General features: G+C 35.1%; 1 protein-coding gene across 2 annotated transcripts in view; it reads left to right on the top strand.

Moving 5' to 3' along the window:
• NRK (Nik related kinase) overlaps positions 1 to 15,316 on the top strand; it is a 147,125-nt gene that overhangs the window by 58,394 nt on the left and 73,415 nt on the right. For both annotated transcript variants that reach the window (XM_045471500.1, XM_045471501.1), the window contains exons 3-4: positions 13,504 to 13,560; positions 14,892 to 14,963. In XM_045471500.1, the coding sequence (XP_045327456.1) occupies positions 13,504 to 13,560; positions 14,892 to 14,963 (129 nt within the window). The remainder of the gene's footprint in view (positions 1 to 13,503; positions 13,561 to 14,891; positions 14,964 to 15,316) is intronic.

Genomic DNA, 15,316 nt, shown 5'->3' on the forward strand with positions numbered 1-15,316 from the left:
TTCAGCTTAGGTCATGATCTCAGGATTTGTGGGTTCCAGCCTGGCATCATGCTGTGTGCTGACAGCTGGGAGCCTGGAGCCTGCTTAGGATTCTGTGTCTCCCCCCGTCTCTGCCCCTCCCCCACTCGCACTCTGCCTCCGTCTCTCTGTCTCAAAAATAAATAAACATTGAAAAAAACTTTAATAAAAAAAGAAGAAAGTCAAAATTGTGAAGAAGGCAGAGTTGGTTTCTTCATGTTTCCATGATCCCTTAGATTTCTTCTGTTCCTTTACTTCAAATCCTGGAATCATTGCTACACACCCACATAACTCCCTACTAGCAGCTCTCCAGTGTGTATGTACATGTGTGTACACACAGAGATGCAGATTTTGTTACACTATGCATATATTTTATATAAATGTGTGTTTCAGCCTTACTAGTTTTAGCCTTACTAATCAGCATTATTATTGCCTTAGTCTCTTAGTCTTCCATATTATACTGCTAGATTTGACTTTGCCTCACTGGCTTTCCTCTTTCAGGTAGCCTTAACTAAGATCTTCCTGTATTTGGAGTTTATTTTCCTGTGCACAAGCATCATCTTCCTCTTATCATGTTACAGATTTCAGCTCAGCATTTTCTGGGTGCCTATATCCCACTACCCTTTACCCTGAACCTACCTCTGTCTGCCACACAACTCTGAGGGATACACTGAAAGGTTTAACTTTGAGCCTTTTACCTGATTTCACACTCTTCAGATTTCATTTCTGTAGTATTGAAATAAACAGCCTGTTATTGGCAAGTCCAGCATTATAGTAGCCAAAATGTGCTGAAATTCCCACCACTTTTAGATAATTCCATAGGGTTAAAAAGACCCTCCAAAAACCAGACACCTCCAGTTAAAATGTACATATACTACCTTAGTGAGAAGCGGGGTTACTGGACAAGGCCTTCCCCATACTTCAGTAAGGGAAGGTTACTTAATGCTTTGACATTGAAAAGACAAAGCAGGATCCTGAAGAAATGGGATAGCAGAGTGAAGTGTTAAGGGAATAAATATCTGGCTGGACCATAGAGCATTACCCACAAAGGTCAATTCAAGGTCAATTCAAGGAGAAGTAGCTTTAAAATCAACTTAGTGGCTAGAATGAGGAGTCCCAAATTTTTTGAGGCTGGCAGGGCCTGGGAATTAGTGGTAAATTACCAAACTGATGGAAGATGTCCTTTACTTTCTTTACACCTATGCTTTATAGCATTGATTAGACTATAAAGGCTATTGCTGCTTCTTGGCCTATCTTCAATTAAAGCCACTTTTTCTCCTCATATGCTTTTTAAATCTTTCATACTCTATGCCTGTTCTCTTACTTTTTCCACTGTTACTTTCGTTTCCATTTTCCCTCCTCCTTGGCATTTCCCCAAGTCCTACTTCCATCCTAGTCAAACGTAGATGCTTCTAAGATACCTTTGAGAACTGCTAATCACTGTTATAGATTGTGGCGACAGTTCTGTTTATAAAGACTTTTTTTTCTCTGTAATGCATCAGCATGCTCTCTACCTTAGCTTCATGCTAAGGACTGTTGTGTTTGTACCTCTATGATAAACCTGGGAGGCGAGAGAATATTCTTTTGATTGGGTAGATTTTGAGGTAAAAAGCTGGTTCTTTTGGTTGAGTCCCTCTCCTTCCCCATCACCCATCTGTCTCAGTGATTTTATTTCAACTAGTTGTGCTGTTTGATAGAATTGGAAATGCTGCAGCTTACATCTGTCTGAGCAGATGGAATGCATTTTGCATGAGTGTTAACTGATTCATGCATTGCATAAAGAAAGCAATCTGTGTTAAAACATTGTGACATTGTAATGAAGCATAATCTGTTGTGTGCTAAAACCTGTTTGCTTATAGAGGGTTTAATTCTTTGCCTTTGCCCATGCCCTCACACACTACCCCCATGGTAAAGCCCAGAAAAACCTTAAAGACAAAAAAGCATTCTGTAACAATGGGAGAAAATGAAAACTGAAAGGAAAAAAAAATCTTGATACAAAGGTGGCTTTTGATAGCTGAGTTCTCTTTTATTTTTGTAGTGTATGGTCCTTCAGAGAGAGAAAAGAAACAGAACTTTGTGGGTGAAAGAGGCTTCCCACATGGAGAACTAAATTGTCATCTTACACTAGATCATGATTTTACTATACTTTACAAAGCATTTCTAATGTTTTTAGAGTATTTGACATAGTATGGACCCTAGTCTCAGAGAGTTCCTGTATAGTTTCCTTAGCATTAGCACATTTATAGACTGTGACTTTAAACTTGAATTTGTGACCAGCATTGAAGGTTTTATGATGCCACCCATTTCTAGCACCAATACTCAGTACCTTTTTATTTTTGTCCCCTGTAGACAGTACTATGCTTCTCACAAGGCAGTGAATCGAGGTCTTCCCTTGGTTGCCTACTAGTAGCTATTCATTTATTTCCACCAAATGTTGTATGTATACTGCATCCAAGAACATTGCACTTTATTTTTCATTTTGTGCAATTCACTGTTTGAATGCTATAATGCAAAAGAGAGCAGTTCCATTTGCAAATGATGTTACTACATATTTTGACCTATTTTTCCCTACAGGAGTAATAACAAGGGTAATAAAACTCAGTTGAAGCTGCTGTATAAGCACACATAACTGCCTCAAATTGCAGGGCAGTTTCTAAGCTACAAAGCCACTGAAACCATGAAGGCCCTCTTCCGACTCCTTTCATAGTTCTAATAAGCATGACCATGACTGTCCCATATTTCTGGGTGAAGAAAAACATTAGTTTGTTGGATTATGCTAGTGGTTCAATAGCTTTTTAACTACAAAATTTCTGTTTCAGCATATATTATTTGGTTCCATTTAGCCAAGGTTTGGGTAACTTGGTGGTTTGCTAAGAAAAAAAAAAGAAGTGAGGACTTTGGAGCTCTCACCATCTCATGTACTCACAATTGATATGACCACAAGAGATATAAACAGAAGATCTTTGGTGAAGAAGTTTTGGAAGTAGTATCCAGGAGTTAGGGGAAGTATGGATAAGAATTAGGTAATGTCATCTAACAAACCAAACTTGTACCAATTTGGCAAGAGCCTTGGCACTTTTACTACTTTTGCAGGCTCATGCACTGACCTTGACCAGCTCATATCTTCCCCTTTGAGGCTCTCTAACTTGAAGAGAGTTGAAGAATTTTGAGTGGCTTCACAGTGGAACTACTAAGATGATTACAGGGTCAGAAAAATTAAATTAACCTATGGACAAATAATGGCCTTTGAGTTCCTGGAGTAGTCTGTTGCAGTTTAGCATTTCACAGTCATTGTGAGGAAACTCCTGTATCATGGTGCACATTGAACTTTGGGCTCTTTAACTCTTTTCCCACATAACCTGGCATAAAAACTATTTTTGTAATTCCTGCTATCACACACACAAATATACATACACACACCTTTGCCCATGCATCTCCTCCCTATTTAGAGCCCCATGTGGAGATTTATTTGGTTAGGTCAACACATATTTGCTGAGTGGTGGTTATGTGCCAGGCACTGTGCTAGACTCTAAAGATGTATAGAAAAAAATTGCCTTTAAAGAGATGCCAGTATAATAATGGAGATGGATAGGTAAATAGACTACAGTTTGGCCCTTGAACAAGGCAGAGGTTAGGGTCACCAATCTACCCACACAATCAAAAAATTCATGTATAAGTTTTGACTTCCCCAAAACTTAACTACTAATAGTCTATCTTTCCTGAAAGCCTTACTGATAATATAAACAGTTGATTAACACATATATTAACACCTTAATACATATATTTTATAAGTTATGTGTATGTTATATATATGTTTATCTTATATGTATTATACTGTATTATATATTATAATCTAGAGAAAATAAAATATTAAGAAAATCATAAGGAAGATAAAATACATTTATAGTACTGTACTATATTTATTGGTATCATAAGTTTATATATTTATTGAAACAAATCTGCATATAAGTAAACCTGTGCAGTTCAACCCTGTGTTATTTAAGGGTCAACTCTAATTAAGTAAGAGGATCTTATGAAGCCTCAGGATTATGATGTACCAAGTTGTAATGTAAGTTTCATTTTCATTACTGAAACAACTTGAATGCAGATTTATTCTCGTATTTATAAAGTTATGACATTTCTTCATAGGGACCCAAAAGTGACAACTGTGTCATAAATGATGTTTATAAAGACCAGCAACAATCTCTTTGTTACTGTTCTTGAAGGAAGAGTAGTTGCTGTTTTCCCCCACCCCCAAATTGCAGTGTTTTCCCTGAAAGTTGTAGCAGCTTGATTACAGAAGACTTCAATCCTAATGTGCCAAGGTTAAAATAGTATTTATTCAACTCTAGGATTTACCTGCTCAAAGCCAGAAATAACTGCTCCTGCTTACTCTGAATTCTCTCCAAAAGGAGAAAGTCACACCCAAAATTAAATTTCCAACTTTGATACACTTGGCTGTATCAAAACCTTTGTGATTACAAATATCAAATCAGAAATTCTCTTTTCTTTAGTGCCCTTTGTCAGCTAAATGAATATTTCGCCTAAATCAAATGTAATGGGCATGATTTTTGTGACCTAGCACTTCACTAGGTTTTGTGGGATCTATAAAAAATGTGAGTCTCAATAAATTTTTCAGTTATCAAATAGTATTTATCAAACATCTCTACACATTTGTGACTTCCTTAAAACTTTTAAATCAATTCTAATGTTGTAGTTTGTGGAATTCCTTTAAAAGGCACGAATATGGACTCGCTACTCTTTGTAAGTCCTCTCCGGCCCCATGTCTTTACTTTCCCACAAACACAAGGCTGAAATAAACTATCCTGTTAGCCATATTGTCTCATTCCTCCACAGCACAGCACAAAGTACTCCCAGATGCTGTTTGCGGCTGCACTCTTGGTGGCCTTGAAGCATCACTTGGTTTGTTTGCACAAAGTTGGCAGTCAAACAAATGACTAGAAGGACAAAACAGTGTGAATAAAAAACAAGGTTACCAAATGGACATGAATGTAGTGAGTGCCTTGTGGCCTTTCACCACCACAAAACCAATTGAAAAGAAAGAAAGAATGCCCTGGGGATTATGTGGTTTATATTTGCCAACATAAGGCAAAGCAAATAACTGGAAGGACAATGTAGGAAGTGCTGAATAGTTGACAGTCTTTCCACAACAGTTTCCTTAATTGCATGATTAAAAATAAAGTTTTTTTGCCTAATCAAAATTACAAGGCCATCAAGGACTGTCTTGTATTCTTTCTGGGGAAAAACATAGTAATTAACTGCCACAGAATGATGGATTTTTCCAACACAGCTGTCACAACTGCTATTTTAAATCATTTGTTATGGTTTAAAATGTGTAATCCCCAAGAACTTGATCATTACTGCAATTCAGTACTGGTTTTTCAGTGCCTTAGCCACCCTGAGCTTTGCATTCAGACCATTAACTGGTCTGAAGTCAGTCATAAAATGTAAAACAACTAATGGCTAATTACTTAATGATCATTTCTGTCTTATTTTCAACAAGATTTTATTTTAAAAAATTGTACACTGAAGTTTCTAGCATTATAAAACAGGTGCACTCTTGAATTCTTTCATTTTCATCTCTTTTTACGGCCACTCCCACTTTTTCCTTTTCTTTTCTTCTTTAGTGTCTGTGCCCTCATACTGAACATTATCCCATAGCCTTTGTTTATGGTGTGTCACTCATTAGGTCCGCTCTACCCTTCAGAATTTGCTAAAATGTTATGTCATCTTTGTGGTCCAGTTGACATTCTACTTCTTCCAGGAAGCCTTTTCAGTTACTCTATTCATCATTTATTATTATTCGACAATTATTCATTAAAATGGTTTTATTGTATCGGGCATTATGATAGGCACTACAGATTCCAAAGCAAAAGAAATATATTCCAAGACTTGAAGTACTTTTATGTTTCACCTGATTTTATTGATGGAGTGACTAAAACATTGATATAACTATGTGCTTCATAACTAGACTTCATTGCCTTAATGTATTTTTTCACTATCATTGTCTGTATGTAATTATCTTACTCTTGTGTTGTCAGTGTGGTTCTATACTTATAAAGGATTTGAGACGACTGAGTCCCACCTAAGGCTCATCACCTATTCCCTGCTCTACCACTACCACTCTTCCTACTCTCCCTTCCATTACTGAATCTATCTCCTAAATTTGCTAATAGAAATAATGAATAACTGGAACATCAAATTATCTCCATCTGAGCAGGGCCAAAGGCACAGGACAAGCCTATAAAACAAAAATGGAAATCTTGAGATGATGTGCGCCAAAAAGAAGTATGGGGGACTGGTTGGTCAGTTAGAAGTCAGCAAGGCTAAGTCTCAAGTGACTAGGACACTGAATAATTTTCTTCTGCAACAGTTGAGTAACTTATAGTTTGATTATGGATCCCCAATGTACAAGTTGACCTGCTTTATTACTTTTGAGATTTTCCCCCAAATTGGAAGTAATCTGAAATGTAGTATGTAATTTGACTTTCCAAAAATAAATTTGATAAGTTTAGTATTTAATGAAAACTAGTATAAGTCCATTTGTAAACTACAGAATTCTTTTATGACCATCTCTTAATTTTCCTGTTATGTGTATCAAGATATTCTTGCACTGGCTTTTGTTTAAAGCAGACACATATACCTTTTAACAATTTTTTTTTATATATGGCTAGTACCCTAAATTCAGGAACATGCCACATTTTCTTTTCATAGGGCAGACTCTGAATGCTAATGTTCAGCTTGGAGCCATTGCAGAGCAACAGCACAGTAGTAAAATGTTTTGCCTGGGGGAAGCAGACTAAATAATGCTACTTATTTGATTATCTAAGTTAATTACTAAATAATGCTGCTTATTTGGTTATCTAAGTTAATTACTTAAGAACACAAATTCTTGCCAAATTGAAATAAACACATTGAGGAATTTATGTTCTCTCCTAGAAAATTTCAAATGATCCTGGAAAAAAAAATACACATTTGTCCCAATTACTATATTTTAGAGTACAACCCTAGAAAATAGTTGTAAGAACATAAATTACTCAGGGATTTTTTTTTAGGACTTCATTTAAGACCTTCACAGGGTATCATGTGTTCATTCTTTTGCCTTTAAACTGTATTTAGGTCTGTATTTGGGACCTGGAATTCATGTTGTTAATTAATCTTTGCATTTTGTTTTACTCTCTAATTGTTCCAGGTGTATACATATTAAAAACTGTAAATTCCTCTAATAAAGTTATGACTTGACACATTGTTTCTTTTTACTTATCCATCCACTCCCCCTCCTATTTTTTTCTTACCTCCCTTCACACTTTGAGTATCCCTTCTCACTCACCTTTACTTTGCTCACCATTCCAGATACCTGCTACCTTCCTTGTGGCTACAGGATAAGATTTCCTGGAACTCTTCAGACTCTAATCCTTTCCTTTCTCCACCTTCTGCCTCCATCAACACTTAACTATTCATTGCCATTCTTGTAGTTATCTAATCTGAGCATCTAACTCATGCTAAAGTGTTAATGACAAATAATAACTCAGTATGTCTTTCTCTCAGCTAACATTTGAATAATCAGGGTGTTTTATTACTTTAATAAAATTGAGGACATAATGAATGATTTTGTGGCAGGTGGTGGGGTGGAAGAGGGAATTCTTTGACTATTTGACCTTTTATTGCCGCTAAAATTATATTATATCGTATGTATCTATTAATAATCAAACTTGAATAAGTTGAATGAGCTTGATGACAAGTCAAAGAGATGCTTGAGTTGAAGATATACATTACTTGATTCCAAATGTCAATAGGTTTGAACTTAGTGTCAAGAATGGCTACAAATCAGTTACTACATATCATCTTCTGTTATTCAAATATGAGAGGGCCTGTGAGCTTACACAATAGATTTAAGCAGCAGTTTCTTTTCATATAATAGGAATGAGGACTAAGAGAATCTTTTTCTCCTTGCTCTCTAATGCTTGAGAATTAAGAAGTCATTTTTTGCATGCAAACTTTGTTTCAGGAATCTTTGTTAATACAGTGCAGATAGTGGCTCCTGTATGATATTGGTAGTTTTATTGATGATAGAAAAAAAATTAAAACCCCACATTTATAGTTTAAGGCTTCCTTGTGATTTTCCTGTATAAAATTCACAAGGACCAGTGAGAACTGTGAGGTTATTTAACACTCAGTCTAGAATCCAAAACCAAAATTCTTTTTTAGCATTTTCTCTGTGTTTTCAACAATGGTGTATTAAATTAATTTCTCATAAAACATTTGTTGCAATTGAAAAACAAGGCACATCCTAGAAATTGGATTTGCTGGTCTTGGTTCAATATCTGATTGAGGGAGACAATCTGTTTATGACAACATGGCCTTCTGTTGAGATCACAAAACAGCTTCTATATGGCCAGGGAACCACAAGATGGCACCACTGAACAATTAGTTTATCTCAAGATGACTTCTACATTCTTTAGATAACACTTGAGAATAATGTTATCCCTTTTCAAAACCAACATCAGTCACTTCTAATGAACAGAGTATGAAAGGAAAAAATAGTAACTTTACAATGGAGAAACTTGGCAGACATCACTTTAACCAAGTAATCAAGGTTAACATCACTGGTGATCACTCATACCATATACTCTTGACATGATGTGGTGAGAAGGGCACTTCACTTCTGTGGTGTTCTTTCCCCAAACCCATAACCTCAGTCTAATTTTCAGAAAACTTTAAACAAACCCAAAGTGAGGTATATTCTACAAAATACTTGATGAGTACTTTTGAAAAGTGTCAAAGTCATGAAAAACAAGAAAGAAGACTGAGGAACTGTCACAGATTGCAAAAACCTAAGGAGATATGACAACTAAATGGAATGAGATATCCCAGTTTGGGTCTTACAAAAAGAAAATTAGTGAAAAAACTGGAAAAATCTGAATAAGGATTATGATGTAGTTAAGAATGCTGTACCAATATCAATTCTTAGTTTTGAAAATTGTACTCTGGTTATATGAGATGTTAACATTAGAAGAAGTTGGGTAGAAGATACATAGAAACAAAGATCTGTATGATCTTTGAAACTTTTCTCTAAGTCTAAAATTATTTGAAAATAAAAACTTTTAAGTCAAGATACAGAAGGAACTCTCCAAAATACTAGGTTAACAGGCAGCAATTTTCCATTTATTTATTATATGGATATACCAGACTTCTATAAAAGCTTGCATAATGGTTAGGCATATTAACCCAGTATATGGTTTCATGATCTAGGTTTTAATTCCTCTACAGACACAGTGAGCATGTTTACCAAACATTATGATACTTTGTCTGACAAAATATGTTCATGCAACTTTCAAATGAGAGAATAAATCACAGATAATAACAACCAAATTGATTATCTTTGCTTTATGGCCATTGGTGGCACCTTAAAGACATTCAATTATGTCACTAAATGTGTGTCATGAGTATGATAACTGTGTATTCTAGCTTTTTAAAAACTCTGTGGCTTACTAACCACTGAGCAAATGATATCTTTGCTACGTAACATGGCAAATATTTGTGTTGCACAGTATAGTACTTTAGCCCATAAATAACCTTTGAGAATCAAGAAAGGAAACATATATAACTCCTTTAAAGGATGTGCGAGAACCAGTTTTCATCACGTTGTATTTGTGCATACCAATGTAGAAAATTTTCACTAAAAACGCTTATATAAATGATTAGGGAAACACTTTATAATTCTTGATAAGAGCTAAATAAATAAAAATATTAATGTATATTTTCTTCCAGAGATGCAGATGAATGTCAGAGTCTCCAACATATTCATATATCCACATGCAAAAGGATGAAATTGGACCCCTATCTCACACCACTCACAAAAATTAACTCAAAATGTGTTAAAGACTTAAATAACCTGAAACTGTAAAACTCCTAGAAGAAAATATAGGGGAGAAAACTTCTTGACATTGGTCTTGGCAATGATTTTTTCGGTATGACACCAAAATCACAAGCAACAAAAGCAAAAATAAGTAAGACTACATCAAACTAAGCCTTCTGCACAGTAAAAGAAATCATCAACAAAATGAAAAAGCAGCCTACAGAATGGAAGAAAATATTTGCAAACCATCTATCTGATAAAGGGTTAATATCTAAAATATTAACTTCCTTTTTTCTGATCAATCAATAACCTACAAATTTTCCTTTCCTTTAAAATTTTTGGTGGCTGTCATGCTACCTTCAGATTTTCCTTTCCTTTAGATTTTGGTAGCTGTGATGCTTCACCCAAAACTGCTCACCTGATTCTAGATATTTCCTTATACACTAATTAGTAGTTTCTTCTGAACCCTATCCCAAGTCCAGCTCATTCCCTTAGCTTAGTTGCTATCCTTCTATGTGTACTAATTTCTTAGGGCTGCTGTAACAAATTAACACTAACTGGATGGTCTAAAAGAAAAAAAAACTGTTCCTTCACAATTCTGAAGGCTAGAACTGTGAAATCAAAGTGTCTACAGGGCTATTATTCCTCTCAAGTCTCTAGGGAGAAAGCTTTCCTTGCCTGTTCTACCTTTGGGTGATTGCCGGAAATCTAATTCTTCCTTGACTTGCATACATATCAGTCTAATATTCTGCTTCTCCATATCTGTGTCGAAATGTCCCTATTTTTAGAAGGACACTAGTTATTGGTTTTAGAGCCAGCCCCAGTCCAGTACAACTTCATCTTAACTTGATTACATCTGCGAGGACCCTGTTTCCCAAAAAGGGCACATTCACAGGTACCAGAGGTTAGAGATTCAGTGTATATTTTTGGAGGACACAATTCAACACATAACACTTTGACACATAACTCTTTCAGGCCTGTCCTCATAAACTGAAATCAGCAACCCGTGCCACTTCCAATCAGTGCTACAACCATCTATCCAGTATGATTATTTAATGCTTAGTTATTTGGCAAGAACTGGAGTTAAGTCAAGGTGCCAGCATTTCTAGAGTTATTCTAGTTACTGGAAAATCTTCTGATCCATTTCTGACACATGACCCCATTTACAAATTGTGGCATGCTCAATAAAATTGAAGTAACCTTAAACACATGAGATTAAAACCTATCAGCCTTAGGGCACCTGGGTGGCTCAGTCAGTTGAGCATCTGACACTTGATTTCAGCTCATTGTTTGTGGGATTGAGCCCCATGTTGGGCTATGCACGGAGCCTGCTTGGGATTCTCTCTCTCCCTCTCTCTCTGCCTCTCCCCTGCTAATTCCCTCCCTCTCTCTCTCTCTCTCTCTCTCTCCCTTTCTTTCTCTCCCTCAAAATAAATAAATATTTTTAAAAAACTATCAGCCTTATCAGTGGGGAAAAATAGAGAAGTGCTGACACTCTTATGTAGCATGTAACATTAGTGGTAATGGTAGAGAATTCTTTTCCTTTTGATTTTCTTTGATCAGTTGGCTTTGTTTTGATGAGAGGACTTGTAAGAATCATCTAAAAATAGTATTCATATACTTCAAAGTGGATACTTTATAAAAGAGATTTGACAACAAACAAGTAATATATTTAAGGATCACATTTCTGAAATCAATCTTTTGCATTTACTCACTTGACAGGTTACCCAAGATATTAACGATACTATTGAGACACACCACCCCTCATTTGATCATTCTATAAGTAAAAAAGTGTTGCTGTCTTTCACATGAGATCTGTGATTAGTGACAGTCCTTTACAGCTATGGCAACAAATCCACAAATTAGGTGGCTTAAAACAACAGAAATGTATTCTCTTATGTTTCTCAAGGCCAGAAGTCTGTAAGGCCATTCCTCCTCTGAAGGCCCTAGGAAAGAATCCTTTCTTCTCTCTTCCTAGATTCTAGTTGTTGCCAGCAATCTTTGGAATCCCTTAGCTTGTAGTTGCATCACTCCAATTTCTCCTGTCTTCACATGGCCATCCTCCCTTTGTGTGTGTGTCTGTGTCTCTGTGTCTGAATCTCCCTCCCCTTTCTCTTACCAAGGCAGCAATCATTGGCCGCTTTAATGCAGTATGACCTCATTTAACTTGATTACATGTGCAAAGACCTTATTTTCAATTAAGGTCACATTCTGAAGTTATCAGTTAGCCTAAATTTGGGGGAGACTGTAATTCACTACAGCCCCCAAATCAAATATTCTTCTAGAAAAGGCGTTATGTTTTAAGTTGAAGCTTAACTCATATCAACACAATACTGAATTTTGGGGGCTCCTGGGTGGCTCAGTCAGTTGAGCACCTGACTCTTGATTTTGGCTCAGGTAATGATCTAACAGTTCGTGAGTTCAAGCCTCACATTAGTCTCTGTCCTGACAGTGCAGAGCCTACTTGGGATTCTCTCTCTCCCTCTCTCTCTAAATAAACTTTAAAAAACGGAACTTTTTTTCTATGACTACAAGTTGAAATATGTTAAAAGGCACCAACCACACAATGAGAATTCATATTCCAAACATCTGTGTCCATTTTTGAAAATTATAAATCTATAACTTGTATTTGCATTTAGGATAAGATTAAATTTTGGAACTCATAACATTTTCAATAAGAAAGAATCTTTCAAAACTTCTTCCTTTCATAAATATCATTGGTTCTTAGGACTGAGGGCATACCAAACAGTTTACAGTCATTGAATTACTTGTGTATCACTCTTACCTATGATCATTATGGAAAAACCTGTTTAGTGTATATGAGGGTCCAGTGGAAAGATGTATCTGTTTAATACCACATACTCAGTTGAAAAAATGTTGAGTATTAACATCTCCTTTTTTCCTATCTTCAATCTGAAATTTTTATTTTCCATTTAGATTCTCTGGTGCCACGTAAACCTAGACGAAATATACTAAGAAAGCAGTACCTTCAAATGGCCAATTATGTCCACTGTTTAATACAAACACAAAAAAGCAAAAATACTCCATAAACTTGCTTGATTTTTCAAGTCAGTTGGTTGGAGTTTCTTTAAAATATTCACAATTTGATTTTTCTGTTCTCTATGTAGTACCTGATATTTCATCTCTGTGTAATATGCTATATTCCATAATAGGCTACAATATTTTAACTTAATTAATTAATTTAAAATTTTTAATTCCAGTTAACACACATTGTTATATTAGTTTCAGGTGTGCAATATAGTGATTCAATGATTCTATATATTACTCAGTGCATCAAGATAAGTGTACTCCTAATCCCCTTTACCTGTTTTACCCACCTTCCCACCCACCTCCCCTCTGATAACCATCAGTTTGTTTTCTATAGTTGAGAGTCTGTTTCTTGGTTTGCCTCAGTCTCTCTTTTTTTTCACTTTACTCATTTTTTTATTTCTTAAATTCCACATATGAATTAAATCTTATGATAAAATTTCCTTTCTCTGACTGACTTATTTCACTTAGCAGTATACTGTATCCATTCATCCATTGATGCCTGCTTCTTGATTATATAAATGGCATTTAATGTTTATTACTCTCCTGTGTTTCAGGGACTCCATGAAAAAACTGGTGCATTTACAGCTGTTAAAGTGATGAATGCTCGTAAGGTAATGTATCTTATCCATATATTGTTCAATTTAATGGTATCCTATGGACTTAGATACACAGCTCAGAAAATATTGTATTTGCTTTTCATCATTATTATACATAATTATAATTATGTTTATCTAGATTTATTATATGTGTCATTTAATATTATTTCTATCCATAGTATATTATCTTTATTATTGATTTATTGTAGTTACACATAAAAATGTTTCACTCACAACAAAAAGTCTACATATTTTGGTATTCTATAAGAATAAGGAAAATATCTATATTCCTGTATATTTCTAATTTATTATCTGTTTCTAAGGATAGCAAAGAGGAGATTTCCTCTAATGTTGTGTTAATCCTTCTGTGTTCGATCATATACTTTTCCCTGTCCAATCTTTCCTTTTGAGAATTGAGGCCATTAGACTCTCGATGACAGGTAGAAGGAAAGAAATTGTCAGAGATGCACATTTTTCAGACATTTTCTGACAGATGAGCAAGAGAGACAGTTTAATTGGCATTGTTCCTGCTAACATTTATAAAGTTGCATCATGGTTCATAACATATTGTCTTGGAATTTGCTAAGTACTGATTTCTGTCTTCTTTCTTTAGCATGAGTGCCTCACTTTCTCTAGATAATATTAGCATGAACATAGCAAAAGTCAAAAAAATTTCACTTCACTATACCTTAAATTCTCAAATGTTATGTTTGAAAAATTATACATATTCACTGAACCGTTGTCAATGCCATAAACTGTTATTTTCCAATTTGTGCAAGGAGTGAATTGCTGAAACTATTTAAAGAGTTGCATGCTTTTTATTTTGCCAGTAAATGTCAAATGTTGCAAACCAATGTTAATTTTAAGGGATTTTGAGGTTTTGTGGATTTATTTTGCCCTACAAATCATGGCTTCCAAATAATCAGCCCAGTACTTTTTTAGTGAGACTATCTAACATATTTATTATCCTTGTTTTGACTTGAGAGACCTTTGACTGACATTTAATCTACATTTTAGATACTCTAACTTTTGAAATATTTAAAACTCATTTTCATACCATAGATAGTTTCAATTACTGTGTTTTGTAAGGAAAAATAGCACTTTACTAACATCAAATTGTAATTTTTCCATTAATATGGTAGTTAAATCTGTTATTTTGAATTTGGTGCCAAGTTTCTGTATATATAAGAATCTGATTTTTAAGTAAAATTATTAGTGAAAATTGAAAGAGGAATAATATTATGTCACTCTTACATTTAATGCCCAAAGAACACAAATTATTTAAGAATAAATCATTTTCAAAGTGTACTAGTAGGTCTAAAAACATTTTGTTCTTGTTTTTGCAGACCGCTTTACCTGAAATAGGAAGACGAGTGAGAGTGAATAAATATCAAAAGTCTGTTGGATGGAGATACAGCGTGAGTACGGAAAGTCTCCTTTAGCTCCCAAGTTGTCTTTCCTTTAATTTTCACCTTTAAACTAACCCTTGTATCATTATCTTTAGAAGGCCATAACTAAAATATTCTTGCCTGGAAGTGATAACATATTATCTTTTAACACATTCACATAGATCAATCACTATATTTGAACACTAACATCGTCAGAAATCAGGGGCTAGAAGAAACAGTTCCCTGAACAGGTAAGTGTTGAAAGCAGGTGAAGGATTAATTATACCCACAGAGTATAGAGCACTCTAGCTGAGTAGCAACAAAGGAGATGATGAAACCAAGAGCAAATTTTGCCTTAAATTGGCCCTGGTAAGGTCTTTTTT

This window comes from Leopardus geoffroyi, chromosome X, assembly GCF_018350155.1.
Source record: "Leopardus geoffroyi isolate Oge1 chromosome X, O.geoffroyi_Oge1_pat1.0, whole genome shotgun sequence".
Taxonomy (NCBI): Eukaryota; Metazoa; Chordata; class Mammalia; order Carnivora; family Felidae; genus Leopardus; species Leopardus geoffroyi.